Below are 19,221 nucleotides of genomic sequence, written 5' to 3' on the forward strand. Positions count from 1 at the left end.
AGCATAAGCAGCCTTATTGGTTGGCAAGCGGGATCATCGGACACAATTTTAATCCTGATAAGCCATGGCTGATTGCCCCTTAGTTCGGTTAGATTTAGCACTGGTTTTAGAGAAGATGATTTTTGGGTACAATCAAGTTTCGTATGAATCTAGTGATTATTCTCAGAATGAAAATAGTCAGGTTTATTATCTAATTAGTGAAAAAAAAACATCATATTTTTTTTTTGTATTTCCTAGTGAGAATTAGTTAGTTAACTTTCAATGAAAAACTTGTTCAAAGATCAAAATTATTTTGAAAATAAGAAAAAAAATAAACATGATTTAAAGGGAGACAACTCTATCAACTTTCTGTTTTGTCGAAGGGAAATTTGAAATCTAGTTTGTAGCTAATGTAGCTGTTTCCGGAGCTGGAGAATGACCCTGTAATGAGACTTTTTCAGTAGACCATGCAATAATCTTTGAAATTCATACTGGTTTTATTATCCGAAAAAAGTGCCTGTATCATGCCTGCATGGGTCTACACATGACCTGATTTCATAATTTTTTAACATTTGTTTTTAGCAGAACTTTTTGATAATGTTAAAATTACACTTATTTTTTTCCATTTTAAACTTGCGAAAATTATGAATCCAGTGATATCTGGCTTCATACAAGTATCTTTATAAACAAAACCACCACTTATGGGTCATTTAAGCATGGTCCCTCACAATATGACGTCATGTAGAAAAACTTTTGATTCCACCCTTTGAAAAAAGTTAACTGACGACGGACAACGGACGCTAATTGGTGAGAAAAGGTCATTTCGCACAGGTAAGCTTAAACTGAGGGAATTGCGTTAACTCCAAGTAGGATCCAGATCGGGTGCCTGGTCATAAAAAAAAGAATAACAAATATATCGAGCTCCAAGGCAAATTCAAAAAGGGAAAAGTCCATAAAAACTGACAAAATTAAACGCTATCATTCAATAATCCAAGTAAAACAACTTCCATATTCCTGACTTGGTACAGGCATTTTCCGAAAAAAAATGGTGGGTTAATTAAACCTGGTATAAAATTGACGTGGCACAGGCACAAGGCGTCTGACTAATTTCTTTTTAGAAACATTACGAGATGTGGGCATGAAATTATGTAATGAGGACAATCAGTAACTATTTTTATTGCATCAAGAAAAAATGTCATTGCAGAAGAAAAGATAGAGTTCCGAAAATAATATGATAAAATATCTGCAACTAATATCTTCTAATTGAAATGGTTAAACCGTAACACGTGCGTCAAATATTTTTGTAAAATATTCGGAGGCGATTCCAATTCCAGTTTCGGTGTTGTTACCAATGTTAAGGATCTGTCCATACTTCTTTCTGTCTCCATCAGCTGTTTCATAATGTGAAGTACTAAAAACGACTGCTCCATTAACGAACTGAATTGATGCTGTATCGTAATCAACCTAAAACATGTGTGGCAAATAGCAGATTATGTTCACCTTCGTGTTTTTTGTTATGTCATACAGGCAACTAACGACAATTTATTTTACAATGAAAAGATAGTGAATGAAAATATAACAAACACGAATTTAATATATGAGATTGGATTTCTATTTCAAAATTGAATGCATTTTTTTTATTATGATGTCATAAAAGGTCAATGGCCTAAGTCATACTTTGCATAAAGCGCTCAAGCACAAGTATACAAATCTAATAATTATATTGCTATGCTATTATAAAGACAATACGAGTGTAATCAATCCTTTCATTTTTTTTTGTCTTGCATATTCCTTCTAATTGAAACATTGTCATGGAGAGCACGTTCATTCAATTTATTTTTTTTACAAAATTATGTGTACTCTTATAAAGTGTGTCAGTATTCGTTCATGGTTATATTATATATATTTTGTTGTGTAAATCTTTTAAAAAAATTAGATAGATGCTACCATTCCTTGTTAACGTGATAAAAACTGTATTGGGTCTAAATTATTCGAAATTTGGTGTTTCCATTTTACGATTTTACAAAAATGACAGATTCAGGGTGATATTTTTTTTATCATCTACATTGCGGTGACAGTAAGCATTTGTATTTCTCACCACGCATTGAATAAACGTGCACTGATGAAGTATGTTAGCATTAGTCTATTCAATGGTAAATAGATAATCAATATAATTTATGTATTACCAAACATTGCTTATCTCAGTCAAAGTCATGAAGAAACAATATGTCATGTCGTATCTCACTTATGGTGGAACCATCGGCAACGTTTATAGCAGATGTTATTAGCTTTAAGTTTGATCTAAACTCATCATTTGATTTTAAGATATTTCAATGAATGAAAAATAGATGAAATCCGAAATTCACTACATGTTCTATCATGCATATACAGTCTATGTGCTAATTAGATACAAGAAGATGTGGTATGAGTGCAAATGAGACAACTCTCCATCCAATTCACAATTTGTAAAAGTAAACCATTATAGGTCAAAGTACGGCCTTCAACACGGAGCTTTGGTTCACTCCAAACAGCAAGCTATAAGAGGCCCCAAAAATGACTAGTGTAAAACCATTCAGACAGGAAAACCAAAGGTATAATTTATACAAAAAACGAGAAACGAGAAACACTTATGAACCACATGAACAAACGACAACCACTGAACATCATAAATTTTTTTTATAGAAACTTTAAAATCAGCAGTGGCCTAAAACTTTCGGTTGATTAACATATACTAGTAAAACAACACAATTTATACAGTTTAATGACTTGCTAATAAATCTTTACCCATTCATCCACCATCTCCTAAATTGTAATTATTGGATTTTAACTGTAAATACTCATTTTTTAACTGTATATAGAGGAGAGCTGTACTGCTATGGTACGTATGCGTCAGTATGGATATACTCAAAATGAGTCCTACACTTAACCAGAAGAAGAAGAAGAAGATGTGGAATAATTCAACGTATAAGAAAGAAGACACATACAACCCAATTGCAAAAGAGAAATAAGAAATGAAATGACAACTAGTAAGGAAAACTGAAGTTCAAGCAATAAGAACTAGATCTCTTGGTCTATTTGTCCTTTTCATGTGTTATCTTAATTTTATATTTGATTTTGATTCATTGGGTCCATTCACTTTCATTTCAATAAACAATTTCACGAACATAATATACTGAAAAAAAAATTCTTTCGGGTTTATAAGTTTATAAGTTTATAAGAATTATCAGATTTGCAAAACAAAACCAAATCTAAAAAAAGTCTTCAGCTTTTGATGTAATAAGAGCTAATTTGAGATATCATAGTTTCTAGCATAGAAACACAACAAATCACAATACTAGTTCGAGAAATAACTACATCCCTCCCTTCTCTGTAAATATAAAAATAAGAAGATGTGGTATGATTGCCAATGAGACAACTCTCCAAACGAGACCAAATGTAATAGAAGTTAACAAGTATAGGTCACCGCATGGCTTTCGAAAATGAGCAAAACCTTTACTGCATAGTCAGCTATAAAAGGTCCCAAATTGAAAAATGTAAAACAATTCAAACGAGGAAACTAACAGCCTGATTTATTAACAAAATAATGAACGACAAACAAATATGATGTATAGCAACAAACGACAACCACTGAATTACAGGCTCTCAACTTGGGACTGGCAAATACAGTATGTGGGGGGTTAAACTAGTTTGAAGGCGCCAACCCTCTTCCTAACCTGGAACAGTGGGGAAATAGTACAACATATGAACAAACTATAAAAATCAGTTGCAAAGGGCTTAAATTTATTCTATATTTAACACAAGAGGACCGATTGTTCGTTCCCTATTGTTAATTTCCCTTTTTTGGACGGTGATGTTCCTTTGGCACCATCTTACTGTGTTTATATATCACAAATCGTTCGCTATGCCTGTTTCTGTTGTGACGTTTTGGATTTCAATTAACTTAATCTATGTATTACTGATAAATAGTTAAGTCAGGGATTTCGTTACCACAAATTACTTAAAACCTTTACTAAATTGTTCCATAGATATAAAGATTTGGTTTTGAAGTTTGGTTGTACCCGTAGAAAACTTGTTTCAAACGGGATAGAACATCTTCATTTTTACGGAGATGTTGTTTACCGAACCCGGAAATTTGGAAACGATCCGGGTAAACTTACCAATCCTTTAAGTAACGTTTCTCGTTTTTATATAGATTAGACCGTTGGTTTTTCCGTTTGAATGGTTTTACACTAGTGATTTTTTGGGGCCCTTTATAGCTTGCTGTTCGGTGTGATCCTATGCTCCGTGTTAAAGGCCGTGCCTTGACCTATAATGGTTTACTTTTATAAATTGTAACTTGGATGGAGAGTTGTCTCATTGGCACTCATACCACATCTTCCTATATCTAATTATTCTAAAAGGTAACCAATTCAACACAGTAATTAAATCTTTGAATATTGTTTTTATTGATATTAATATTGATTTTGTTATCAGTAAATTAAAATCAAAGTAAATATTATTTTATATACATATGCAAATTCATGGCTCTACAATATGCCGATATAAAAAAGAAGATGTGGTATGATTGCCAATGAGACAACTCTCCACAAGAGACCAAATGACACAGAAATTAACAACTATAGGTCACTGTACGGCCTTCAACAATGAGCAAAGCCCATACCGCACAGTCAGCTATAAAAGGCTCCGAAATGACAATGTAAAAAAATTCAAACGAGAAAACTCATAATTTTACTGATATAAGCAGCATTCAAATTTTCGCCTCAACGCATCCATTGTAAGCTTATTGAGATTCCCTTTTGTAAACAAAAATGGAAATGGCTAAATTAGGCAGGTTTTGTTTCTTTCATACTTCCTGCTTGAACAATTTTGATTATGTGTGAGCCATTTTAAGGATTTTCCAGTAAACGCATGTTATTTAGATATAAATGCCAATGCAATAGCCTTCAATTCCCTCCACTAGGAACTCTCTAACATTTCAGTGGATTTCCACATAGTGTGAAATATTTTACTTTTTAAATCTTCTGTACATGCACCGGCAGCTATGCTGCTACCATCAGAATATATCATATCATGCGACTGACTCTATTGATTTAATATTTTAAAATTGACGTTTGTTATGTTATCAAGACAGAACTCTCATTCTGATATTACAAAACTCTTCATTCTAAAACTAAATAACTATCTCATGACATTCTACTTTCAATATATATGTAACAATATCTAGTCATTATTCTAGAAATATTTCCGATCACAGGAAACCTACTTATAATTGTACCCGTTTCCTGTGCTGAATTTCTGGCAGAAATATTTGGAATATGTTTTTAAACATTAAGAATAGATTGTAATAATTCGTCATTCCTCCTTTGAGGAATGCATAAAGTGAAATTACTAGAATCCCAAAAAATACCTAACTTGGAGTAAAAGAAGTAAAAAGCTGATTGCTTCCGCGTTAAGAAGAAACCCAGCATTCAAAAGTGATTGTTACACGAATTCAGCATCTTTCATTCATACATTTTTGTCATTATTCATTCCAAAATCGGCATCAAGATATTAAACGATTTTTATACCATTTTTTCTCCAATACTTGACCAATGGTCTAAGACACAACAGTCTAAGGGACCGTGGAAAGACCAAATGCTAAAATGGTAAAACAATACAATTTCTCTTTCTAAGAAAATCCCAAACATGTATGTTGCTGTGGGCATATATCCAAATAAAAATCATCAATAAAATTCGAAGTGCTCAAATCTAAAATAAGGCGCTTTTTTTCCCAGGATTTTGGATAACTTCGCTCAGCAGATTGACAATTTAAGGTTGAAATGGTACTTCAACAACGCAACCTAAAAGAACAAGTTCATCAACAGATTGGCTACCATTTTTGTTATTCTGGAGAGCAGATTTATTATTTCATGCACATGTCGAAGGATTATCAATAAATGCAATAAGATATCCATTTTTTTCGTTGTGTATAAAATAACAGCACCAATATGCTCCCACTACTGAATACACTAAGCTATCCTTCCCTTAACACCAAAGAAAATACCCATGTTAGATTTAATACTCTAAGCTATCATTCCCTTAACACCAAAGAAAATACCCATGTTAGATTTAAAATTTTCAAGAAATCTTACTTGTCTAAGCAAAATCTCAATCTGATTCCTTGTCCGAATTTGACTTTATTTTAGGTCCTTCTTGGTTTGATCCGTTCTTCAATATCTGTATTAGATTTTGGATATTCTAATATATTTTGGCCTCGAGCATAACTGAAGAGACATAATTTGTCGAAATGCGCTTCTGGTGCATCAAAATTGGTACCGTTTATGTTATTAAAATATTCAAAATCAAAATCAGACAAAAAATAAAAATACTTATTATTAACTACATGTTCGTTGTAAAATTTTCTGTGTTGTTTTGTTGGTGTTGAACTGGTTGGATTTGAGTAGCTGACAATTCTGTCACCAGTTACCAATTCACTTCCAAGCATTGCATATGTCATGTTGGGACGGCTCAAGTCGCCCGCTGCCAGCTCGAAATGGCGGCGGGTTCAGACGCTGGTACTGATTGACATAATAAGGATTAGGCGCAGTTTCTCCGCCCGACGGATTTTCTTTCCATCTTCACAATCCGAAGCGATGGCATTTTACTCATATTCTCTGATAGTAGCTCAACCACCAGCTGAAGTATCGGCTGTACGTATGACTTTGTAAATGATGTCTATTATAATACGAGATACCTTCGTTCCAGAACAGGGAACAAAGCTATGAATCATGACACATTAACCTATCATGTCTCTGGGTTGCTCACCCAATTTTGTCAATATAACGGAACTATAAACAACTGTCATGCAAGTGGGAGGCTTCGCTAACTATAAAACCAGGTTTAATCCACTATTTTCTACATAAGGAAATGCACAATCAGGAATATGACAGTTGTTCTCCATTCCTTTGATGTGTTTGAACGTTTGATTTTGACATTTGATAACGGACTATCCGTTTTGAATTTTCTTTGGAGTTCGGTATTTTTGTTATTTTACTTTTTGTTTGGATCGGAAATAACTTCTTAGTGAATGATTTTATTGTCCTCGTGCTTGAATTATTTAACGAAACTTCTTCTATGAGCTTTTTGGAATAACGTCCTGTTAACGGACCAAATCTCATTTAAGATCAACTAGTTTATTGTCAAAGAGGGGTGAATTTTCGTAAATTCATGCATTTTGTCAAAATATTTTTATAAAGAAAAAAAAGTTCGGCCAAATCACGGCGCTCTTCTGATATATGATTACAACTTTGTGAATTACCAGTTGAAATGTGCGAATGCGCAGTCTCACCTTCAGACATTGGACTACCTTCTATAATAACTTTGCTGCTCCAAAAACGAACAACTGCCAAAACTTTAACACGAAATGTTTGAAAGCACCTTATTTAAATATCATGGACAGTTCTAACTTAACCAATGAAAACTATCTAACTTATTATTTACGTTCAGCAAGTGTATTAACTATAAACATAATACACTATATACGCATTTAACCCCTACGTGCCACCCACATTTCGCCTTTTTATACAAAAAGATAAATAACTGTCTATAAAACACAACGTGAATTATAACTAAAGACTGAGCAACAGTCGGTATTCCAATGGGTACTAATTGTGTACCACTACTGTCCGACTTGTTTTTGTACTCATATGAAGCAGAGTTCATACTGATCTTCTCAAAGGATAAAAGAAAAAGCTTCTTAAAAAGTTTCTTAATTTCACTTTCAGATATATTGATGATGTTCAGTCACTCAATAACCCACATTTCAATTGAGTGCTTACATCTCATATATACCAGTGAACCTGAAATTAATGATACCACCGAAAGTAGAAGGTCTACTCCATATCTTGATGTGTTCCTCGATATTGACACAGATGGACGACTTCAAAATAGAATCTATGACAAATGTGATGATTTCAACTTACCAGTTGTCAGCTTTCAATTTCTTAGCAGTAAAAAAGAATAAAAAAAAATTCCGAACTCCAAGGCAAATTCAAAAAGGGGAAGTCCATAAAAACTGACAAAAACAAACGCTATCAATCAACGGAACAAGTAATAAATAACTGCAATATTCCTGACTTGGTACAGGTATGTTCCGAAGAAAATGGTAGGTTAAACCTGGTTTTATAGTTAGCTAAATCTCCCTCTTTTATGCGATTGTTTATAGTTCCGTTTTATTGACAAAATTGGGTGAGCAATCCAAACAGACATAATAGGTTACTGTGACAATAATTGAGATCCAGCGGCAAAAACTGTGTAAACATACATCAAAGATATACAACACAACTGACTCAAAAAATCAAACAAATAAATCTAAGTAACATAAATCTGTTAATACGTTACGCTCATGCACGTTCACACTTAGCGGAATTCATTAACAGGATGTTCTCCTTACACAAAACTGCTACAACAGAACTTTGATGAAGAAGACTCAAATCGACACTATATTATTTTCTGTTTGTTACATTGATTTGATACATCCTATTCGATTTACGATATTTGAACATTGGTAAACTACTGTCTCCTTAATTTAAATTACTCGTTTTTGCTGTTGAAAGTTTTTCTATATACATGTATATCATAATTTTTCAAGATAACGGTATAATAGGCAAAAACCGAAATAGTTGGGAAAAACCCTCATTTAGTGGTAATATCTCTATTAAGTAATCGACTGACGATTTTAAGCAAATCGACTTCTTTGTAGATCTTGTCTTGCTGATCATATAAATAAATTATGTTTTTTTTTTTAACTGACTATTATAGTTTTCAAGATAATCTGCATAAAAATGGTAAAAATCGTTATTTAAGGGCAAAGAGAGTCATTTGACAAAATAGACATTGAGTAAATCGTGACATTCGTAATATTTTTCTTGACGATAAGCAATCAACAATCAATCAATCTTAATATTTTTCCTGTGTGATTTTCTCTATCCTTAACTGTTTTCAAAACAAAAAATCATATTTGCAATTTACCCCTATATTCTATTTTTAGCATAAGCAGCCTTATTGGTTGGCAAGCGGGATCATCGGACACAATTTTAATCCTGATAAGCCATGGCTGATTGCCCCTTAGTTCGGTTAGATTTAGCACTGGTTTTAGAGAAGATGATTTTTGGGTACAATCAAGTTTCGTATGAATCTAGTGATTATTCTCAGAATGAAAATAGTCAGGTTTATTATCTAATTAGTGAAAAAAAAACATCATATTTTTTTTTTGTATTTCCTAGTGAGAATTAGTTAGTTAACTTTCAATGAAAAACTTGTTCAAAGATCAAAATTATTTTGAAAATAAGAAAAAAAATAAACATGATTTAAAGGGAGACAACTCTGTCAACTTTCTGTTTTGTCGAAGGGAAATTTGAAATCTAGTTTGTAGCTAATGTAGCTGTTTCCGGAGCTGGAGAATGACCCTGTAATGAGACTTTTTCAGTAGACCATGCAATAATCTTTGAAATTCATACTGGTTTTATTATCCGAAAAAAGTGCCTGTATCATGCCTGCATGGGTCTACACATGACCTGATTTCATAATTTTTTAACATTTGTTTTTAGCAGAACTTTTTGATAATGTTAAAATTACACTTATTTTTTTCCATTTTAAACTTGCGAAAATTATGAATCCAGTGATATCTGGCTTCATACAAGTATCTTTATAAACAAAACCACCACTTATGGGTCATTTAAGCATGGTCCCTCACAATATGACGTCATGTAGAAAAACTTTTGATTCCACCCTTTGAAAAAAGTTAACTGACGACGGACAACGGACGCTAATTGGTGAGAAAAGGTCATTTCGCACAGGTAAGCTTAAACTGAGGGAATTGCGTTAACTCCAAGTAGGATCCAGATCGGGTGCCTGGTCATAAAAAAAAAGAATAACAAATATATCGAGCTCCAAGGCAAATTCAAAAAGGGAAAAGTCCATAAAAACTGACAAAATTAAACGCTATCATTCAATAATCCAAGTAAAACAACTTCCATATTCCTGACTTGGTACAGGCATTTTCCGAAAAAAAATGGTGGGTTAATTAAACCTGGTATAAAATTGACGTGGCACAGGCACAAGGCGTCTGACTAATTTCTTTTTAGAAACATTACGAGATGTGGGCATGAAATTATGTAATGAGGACAATCAGTAACTATTTTTATTGCATCAAGAAAAAATGTCATTGCAGAAGAAAAGATAGAGTTCCGAAAATAATATGATAAAATATCTGCAACTAATATCTTCTAATTGAAATGGTTAAACCGTAACACGTGCGTCAAATATTTTTGTAAAATATTCGGAGGCGATTCCAATTCCAGTTTCGGTGTTGTTACCAATGTTAAGGATCTGTCCATACTTCTTTCTGTCTCCATCAGCTGTTTCATAATGTGAAGTACTAAAAACGACTGCTCCATTAACGAACTGAATTGATGCTGTATCGTAATCAACCTAAAACATGTGTGGCAAATAGCAGATTATGTTCACCTTCGTGTTTTTTGTTATGTCATACAGGCAACTAACGACAATTTATTTTACAATGAAAAGATAGTGAATGAAAATATAACAAACACGAATTTAATATATGAGATTGGATTTCTATTTCAAAATTGAATGCATTTTTTTTTATTATGATGTCATAAAAAGTCAATGGCCTAAGTCATACTTTGCATAAAGCGCTCAAGCACAAGTATACAAATCTAATAATTATATTGCTATGCTATTATAAAGACAATACGAGTGTAATCAATCCTTTCATTTTTTTTTGTCTTGCATATTCCTTCTAATTGAAACATTGTCATGGAGAGCACGTTCATTCAATTTATTTTTTTTACAAAATTATGTGTACTCTTATAAAGTGTGTCAGTATTCGTTCATGGTTATATTATATATATTTTGTTGTGTAAATCTTTTAAAAAAATTAGATAGATGCTACCATTCCTTGTTAACGTGATAAAAACTGTATTGGGTCTAAATTATTCGAAATTTGGTGTTTCCATTTTACGATTTTACAAAAATGACAGATTCAGGGTGATATTTTTTTATCATCTACATTGCGGTGACAGTAAGCATTTGTATTTCTCACCACGCATTGAATAAACGTGCACTGATGAAGTATGTTAGCATTAGTCTATTCAATGGTAAATAGATAATCAATATAATTTATGTATTACCAAACATTGCTTATCTCAGTCAAAGTCATGAAGAAACAATATGTCATGTCGTATCTCACTTATGGTGGAACCATCGGCAACGTTTATAGCAGATGTTATTAGCTTTAAGTTTGATCTAAACTCATCATTTGATTTTAAGATATTTCAATGAATGAAAAATAGATGAAATCCGAAATTCACTACATGTTCTATCATGCATATACAGTCTATGTGCTAATTAGATACAAGAAGATGTGGTATGAGTGCAAATGAGACAACTCTCCATCCAATTCACAATTTGTAAAAGTAAACCATTATAGGTCAAAGTACGGCCTTCAACACGGAGCTTTGGTTCACTCCAAACAGCAAGCTATAAGAGGCCCCAAAAATGACTAGTGTAAAACCATTCAGACAGGAAAACCAAAGGTATAATTTATACAAAAAACGAGAAACGAGAAACACTTATGAACCACATGAACAAACGACAACCACTGAACATCATAAATTTTTTTTATAGAAACTTTAAAATCAGCAGTGGCCTAAAACTTTCGGTTGATTAACATATACTAGTAAAACAACACAATTTATACAGTTTAATGACTTGCTAATAAATCTTTACCCATTCATCCACCATCTCCTAAATTGTAATTATTGGATTTTAACTGTAAATACTCTTTTTTTAACTGTATATAGAGGAGAGCTGTACTGCTATGGTACGTATGCGTCAGTATGGATATACTCAAAATGAGTCCTACACTTAACCAGAAGAAGAAGAAGAAGATGTGGAATAATTCAACGTATAAGAAAGAAGACACATACAACCCAATTGCAAAAGAGAAATAAGAAATGAAATGACAACTAGTAAGGAAAACTGAAGTTCAAGCAATAAGAACTAGATCTCTTGGTCTATTTGTCCTTTTCATGTGTTATCTTAATTTTATATTTGATTTTGATTCATTGGGTCCATTCACTTTCATTTCAATAAACAATTTCACGAACATAATATACTGAAAAAAAAATTCTTTCGGGTTTTTTTCTTGCACGATGATAAGCCAAATAAGTCTAAATGTTGATAAATGGCAACTGTAGTTGTTCCTGGACCTACTAACGTTTTCAAGGCAATTTGATTTTAACTTGGGACAACAGAATTTAATATAAAGAAACACTGAACAAGTAATAATAGCATCATTATATGAGTTTTGGGTTTCCTTTTGGTATCTTCTGGGTCTTGTGTGTATGATATATGATCGTATATGGTATATTGCAACTACTACAAAGTAAAGAAAGAGGCTGAAGATACCAAAGTCTCATTCAAAATCACAAATCGAAGAAAACTGATAATTTCACAGAAAAAATTAAAACGACGAAAAGACAAACAACAATCTACAAAACTCTACGTAGAAAACTAAATTCTGAGCAACAAACAAAAACTTGGGAATTTCAGGTGCTCCGAAAGGATAGGCAGGTCCTGCTCCACATACATACATATAACTATATCAAAACATTACCTTTGTAACGATAGTGTTATCAATTGTATCATTAAATGTAGTTTTAAGCCATGCAATGTCAGATATGGCAGTATTCTGGCTGGACACAGTTGTTTGCCCGCAAACTACAAATAAAATAATACAAACTTAAATAACTAACCAAATGATTTAATAGAAAAACAAAGGATATGAGGTTTCCATCCATGACACAAAATCAGTACATGCACAGCAAAAAAAACCACAAAAAGCAAAGGAATAGCTATAATAGAAAAACCAAAGATAATCGGCTTTACATTACTAATGTAATATGAGGGTCTGGATACGGACATTTCATGTCTGTATTCTTTGTTTTTTTCGGGGCATTTTTCTTTTATCTTTAAAACTAAGTTTGATTCTGTAAGATTCTCTTGAAATTTAGTTAACTGTTAGATTTATTTGTAATAACTTGATTTTTTTCTGTACATGGTTCATTTCTGTATTCAGCATTGTATAAACTTATTCTTTTATTTTCCATAGTTATTTTTATATATTTGAACCAAATTATTCTCTATTTTTTTATATATATTTTGTTTGACTCATTTTTCGCTATTCATTATATTTTGGCCATTATTCAGAAAATCAGAATTGTCTTTTTTTAGGCTGGATAGATATTTTTAAAAATCAATTTTTACTCAAACATGCTTCATATTATTGATTTTTCTTTTTGCGGAAAGATATCTCCTTTCAAAACTGTTTAATGTCATTTGTGAAGCTGATATTCTAGCTCTCGTTCATCCTCGGTTTTGGGTGAGGTTTGTGTTAGTCTACTTTGTGTAGAGTTGTGTGGACTTGCTCGTCTTTTTTATTAGTTTATTTTTATTTTTTGTCCAATCTCCAACGTGAATCCTATTGAATAGGATTACGAGAAAAATCGAAATTATATAAAATATTACCGTGTTCAAAGTAACAGGAAATGTTTGATGTTCAGTCAACTCAATATGTACAATACAATCAAACACATACACTTTTTACAATGGAGTAATGATCAAAACTGACCATTTTTCGTCAACAATTTTCGACAGAACAACAAGCAGAGGTGGGTCTTACGAATAAAACATAGGGAGTTAACATCAACCAAAAAGTAACCAAACAAGACGTACACGCCCATCAAAAAGTTAACATATGGTTTTAATATAAAAATATGGAGATGTGGTGTGATTGCCAATGAGACAACTATCCATCCAAATTCAAATGAAGTGGATGTTAGCAGTTATAAGCAACCGCGCGGCTTTCAACAATGAGAAAAACCCATACCGTATGGTCGTCTTTAAAAGACTCCGACATGAAAAATGTGAAACAATTCAATTGAGAAAACTAAGATTGTTTATGAAACTTTTTCAAGTAACTTACTCATTGTTGTCATTTGTTCAACAGTATATTTGTCCTTGTCAAGTTTGTCACAAATTGGGCAGCTAGCTACGCATCTTCTTTCCAACAACATTCTTCTTCTTCTACCTAAAGCATAAACAGATAAATGTTTTAACATAAAAATGAGGATATGTGGTATGATTGCCAATGAGACAATTATCCACCAATATTAAAGTGAAGTGGTAGTAAGAAATTTGGTCACCATACGGTCTTCAACAATGAGAAAACCCATACCGTATAGTCGGTTATAAAAGGCCCCGACATGGAAATTGTAAGACATTCCAACTACAAAACTAACGGCCATATTTAAAACAAAACAATTTAGGGGGAAAAATAGGATAAACATGAGCCAACGACGATCACTTTATTGTAGACTCCTGACTTTGGACAGACACATAAAGAATGTGGAGGGGTTAAACATGTTTGTGAGAGCTCAACCCTCCTAAATAACCTTGGACAGTGGTGTTACAGCACAACATAAGAACTGTAAGAATTAGTTGCAATTGGTTTAACTCAAAAGATCGGTACGAGGCATAAAAACAACTAACAAAAACAATAGACACAAAGCACCAAAATAAAAGTACTCGCAGTTACTGAAAGCAAGTTCAAAGCCAATAGCAACTAATAAATAAATGATGTTCTCCAAGACTACAGTATCGATCAATACACATTCATCGGAGTAAATGTAAAGACGTCATAAACGTTCAGAGAAACGCTTGATTTTGTGTAATGCCAAAATATAAGAAAAGAGTATCGAACCGACACCTAAAATGTAACACGTTAGAGTTTAGACACATCTCTGAAAGATCGTAGACAAAAATAATTACCATATTCCAATTTCAATATTCGTACTTGATGTTGCTTGTTATCTACTTTGAGCACACAGGGCAAATTTACCTTACACAATTTGAATACTAAACTTTATGGTTCCGTTTTAAGCCTGATTTGACCCTTTGAATGAATAATTGGATAGCACAAAAATAAAATAAAGCTTTGCAAATTTAATGTGTCCGACGCGCTTTTTTGTATTTACCTTTATCAGGAAAGTTCAAACCGACAGGATTTACCCGATCGGGGATTGGACACAACTATTTACCATTTTCTAAAGAATGATGCTTCCCATCTAAAACTGATATCATTTCAGAAAGTAGCGCCTAAAACTACAGAAATCCCCTTACTATGTATTTGATGTTGAATTCCTCATTTAGCTTCATTTTGGTTCTAATATGGATGGCTGCAGCGGTGGTTCCCTTGATTTTCGCTGGTTTATGGTCGCCCTTAATTACACACTCCAAGTGACTACTTAATATGTACCTTATGTTTTAGAGAAGTCACTTGCTGTAACAGGGGTCCTAGTTTCTATACAGTTGGCCCAGTAGTAATGTCGAAGGAAAATATTCACTATTAATACAGTTTTCTTTGGAACTATGTGAAGAGTATACAAATACTAAATGCATTTAAGTATCATGTAACATTTGTGGTTTTGTGTAAAGAACAGGCTTAATTGGATTTAGTTTGCATCAGATAACGGCGATTTGTAAAAATATATATATACATTATCATTATCAAAGTAATATACTTTCTACTATTTCAATAAGTAAAAAGTGAAAATGCATGCACATACCTGTAAAGAAGTTTTTGATCGAATTTCCCCAGGATTCCATGGTATTAGCAAAACTATTCAAAAGGTTGTTAACTCCAGATAAGGCAGTTCCGATATAGTTGTCGAGGTTTGCGATGCCCTTTCCAAGATTCATAAATCCTCCCAAAGGATTTCCAAGTGCCGTATTTATTTTATCGCCCACATTCTTAAAATCTTGTCCTAGATTTCTAAATCCGTTGCTCAATTTGTTCAATTCCGCTTGTCCTGACCTCTCAAACTGATCAGCAATGGTATTTGCAAGTGTTGAGAGTCTATGTGAAAATATCCCTGCTTGATCTCCCATCCAATCACCGGAGTTTTTGAACCAATCCCCAGCGTCCTCTAATGCCTTTCCAGCAAATGCTATTCCTGTATTGGCACCCGTGGACAACATGTTTAAAACTACTTGATCTACTGATTGTGTACTGAAACATATAACACTTTAGTAACTAAAAGTTGTTAAAAAATTCATCCTCTGCTCGCATTTTTCCATTATGAAAATGATATTAGATTTTAATGGTTTCTTCAGAATAATCAATGTGATGAACAATTTTCAATTTGTTCTTTTTAGCAAGTGAACTTTCTCAAATCAATGGAAACGACCTTATGTGCCTGTCCTAAGTCAGGAGCCTGTAGTTAAGTGGTTGGCATTGGTTCATGTCTGTCATATTTTTTTTTCGTAAATTGTTTTGTTATAAATTATGCCGTTAGTGTTCTCAATTGAATTGTTTCATATTTTTCATGTGGTGCCCTTTTATGGGTTTTTCTCATTGTTAAAGTCCGTACAGTTGCCTAAAATTGCTTATATCCACTTTATTTGAACTTTGCTGGATAGTTGTCTCATTGGCAATCATACCACATCTCCTTTTTTTTATATTGATAGAAAATAAGAAGATTGCCAAGAATTGTAGAAACAACAGCAGACAACTTGAATCTTAGTGAACATTTTTTTTCTTGAATTTCCGTTACGAAAATGTGTACTGAATATATATGAATATGGATTGCAAGATTTGTTTTTACAGTATCAAATAATGATAAGTGGAATGCAACTAATTAAGAATGAAATGATTTTGATGATACAAATTTATAATTCCTTGGGAATCGACCATGATACTCGAGTATGAAACAATAAATAAATACTGGAATTTTCAATATGATTATGAATTATGAGTGAAATCTGATTTTAATACCACGTTTCTTTTGACAATCATGTTGGCATTTTATATTTTATACTGGAAAAAGTGTTTTAATGGAACAGGTGATTGTTATTTCGTGACTTGTTATACACGTATACTAGTTAAAAAAACTAGGGAACTCTTACAGGCATGCATGCGTATCGGTTAGTGTAAGGAAAATGCCATTTCCACCGCCTTTTGCGGTTTGGTTTTTTAAAACTCGTGCTTGAAGATGTTGGAATAACATGAACGTATGATTAAAATCAGTTTAAAAAGCAAAATATCTTCGACAGGAAATGAATTTGTCAGTTTATACTTACGGCTGACATAGATCTTGCCGACAAGCGTTACATGCGTCTACAGTGTTGTTAATTTGTTCTTCACATCCATCAATTAGAGACCTTTGTTCCAAAGCTATTGAATTCAATTTGTCAACGATTTTACCAAGGACTTCTCTTCTTGCCTCAATGTCGACATCTGTAATAAATTTCAATAAACCATAAAGGAGTCTTAAATTGTTGTCCAATACATACAAAATAGTAAATATAAGTTTGGTTTATCAAAAATTGTCTAAAACGTAACATCATTTTGACAATGAACATTATTTCTCAAATATCCTAATATTATAGATAATATGGTACGTTGTGTGAAAAGGCCATTATTTAGCCATAAAATTCAAAAAACGATTGATTAATTGATTGGTTGATTGATTGGTGTTGAACGCCATTTTCAGCACTTTTGGCTATTTCATGGCGGTTAGTTTGTATCGGCGGAGGAAGACGCAGTGCCGGGAGAGAACCACCACCCTTTGCAAGGAAAACTGACCATTCGAAAAACGAATCAATATTACAATACAATTCCTTTTAAAACCTATTCAGATTTAACTCAGTTATGCTGACTGGTGATATAAGAACTGCGGTTAATCAAAAACAGATATACGATATTGTTTTGTAAATAAAAATAGCATGATATTAAAAACGAAAAGTCATAGATATGACGTATTTTGAGACAAAACTTTATGAAATACATGTTAATACCAAAATAAAGAAACAGCGCTGATTTACTGTTCTACATGTTGACGTTAGCTGATGATTGAGCGTAGTGTCTTTACCTTGTAGGAGGGTCTGGTGGGGGGTCCTTCATTTCTGTATTGTTTAAATTTTTATGCCATTTTTCTCTTTTCTTTATACTTTTTGCCCATTATTCTCTATTCTTTATATTTTAGCACCACCTTATTCTCTATTCTGTAAACCTCCATCCACACCTCTTGTAGAGATGTCAAGAAGGACTAAATATTTTTTCGCATAATTTTCGTGCCTATAAAGTTATGATTTTAACACGGTCGTCTGGTGTTCCTATGAAGAATAGAAAGACATAAGATGAAAACAAATAGTTACCTTTTAAACTGGCATCATTCATGACTTGGACCCCACAGACAAGTCCTGTTACTGTTAATAGAATCAATGCTGCTATCATTGTCGTTTCTTCTCCACAGTGTATAATACCTTTCCCTGGAATAAACGTACGCTATTTATACTAAAAACAGAAAACGTGTTGTTTCAAAAAAAGTCATTAATAATTGCAAATTTCAAAACACGGAGGTTGATGATTTATTAAAGAGTTTAGCCTCATAGCAGTTTGGTCAGATAATATAAATATATTATGCAAATGTATTCTAAATGATAACTTGCCTGGAGAAAACGTGTTTTTGGGTTAGCAATTGTTTTCAAAATAGCTTTCTATGTATGAATATTTGTTTAGCTTTTTTGTTGTTGTTGATTTCTGGGTTACGCGCATGATATAAGTACATTATGTATGTCAAATCCAGTTACAATTAAATAGATCATTCTAGATGCTACATCCGACCATAAACAAAATTTCATCAATACAAAAATACACAGTACATACAACATGAATGCAAGTTCACATAAATATAAAAAAAAGTAAAAATCTAAAACAAAGTATAGTGACTATGTTTAATTTCAATTTCAGCAATATAAGAGGGTCTGGATTGGGGTAAACGGACAGAAAGTCACAGGACAAATAGTCACAGGACAAAAAGTCACAAATAATTTGTTCACAATTGTTTGAATATATAAGAGAAATTTCTTGAAATATTTTCTTTTTATTACATCTATTCATTTTTAAGTTGAGGAAACTGTTCATAAGCCTTGATAAATGAAAATGTATTGAAATTTAATCATGCAAAGGATATATTTCTTGGCACCATGAAGCCATTAAGTACCAAGCCACTTTGACATTTTGTTTTCATAACAATTATTTGATCATTGTTGAAATTTATTGAATTAATATTAATTACAAAGTTGCTTTATATATAATAGTTCAAAAAGAAAAAGACA

The 19,221-nt window shown here is 32.6% G+C and overlaps 1 protein-coding gene across 2 annotated transcripts; it reads right to left on the reverse strand.

The window, feature by feature from the left end:
- Positions 1-1,139: 1,139 nt before the first annotated feature.
- Positions 1,140-18,362, reverse strand: LOC127704465 (uncharacterized). Of its 2 annotated transcripts, none has more exons than XM_052208552.1 (6): positions 18,259-18,343; positions 17,182-17,338; positions 15,669-16,111; positions 14,027-14,131; positions 12,659-12,762; positions 1,140-1,443 (listed from the first exon to the last, which is right to left on the reverse strand). In XM_052208552.1, exons 1-6 carry the CDS (start codon positions 18,335-18,337, stop codon positions 1,252-1,254), a joined length of 1,080 nt encoding a protein of 359 aa, XP_052064512.1. In that variant the 5' UTR covers positions 18,338-18,343; the 3' UTR covers positions 1,140-1,251. The 2 variants fall into 2 exon arrangements, with proteins under 2 accessions (XP_052064512.1, XP_052064511.1); XM_052208551.1 differs by lacking the exon at positions 1,140-1,443 and adding an exon at positions 10,146-10,449 and having other exon boundaries at positions 18,259-18,362.
- Positions 18,363-19,221: the final 859 nt, after the last annotated feature.

The sequence above is a fragment of the Mytilus californianus genome, unplaced genomic scaffold (genome assembly GCF_021869535.1).
Source record: "Mytilus californianus isolate M0D057914Y unplaced genomic scaffold, xbMytCali1.0.p SCAF_6, whole genome shotgun sequence".
NCBI lineage: Eukaryota > Metazoa > Mollusca > Bivalvia > Mytilida > Mytilidae > Mytilus > Mytilus californianus.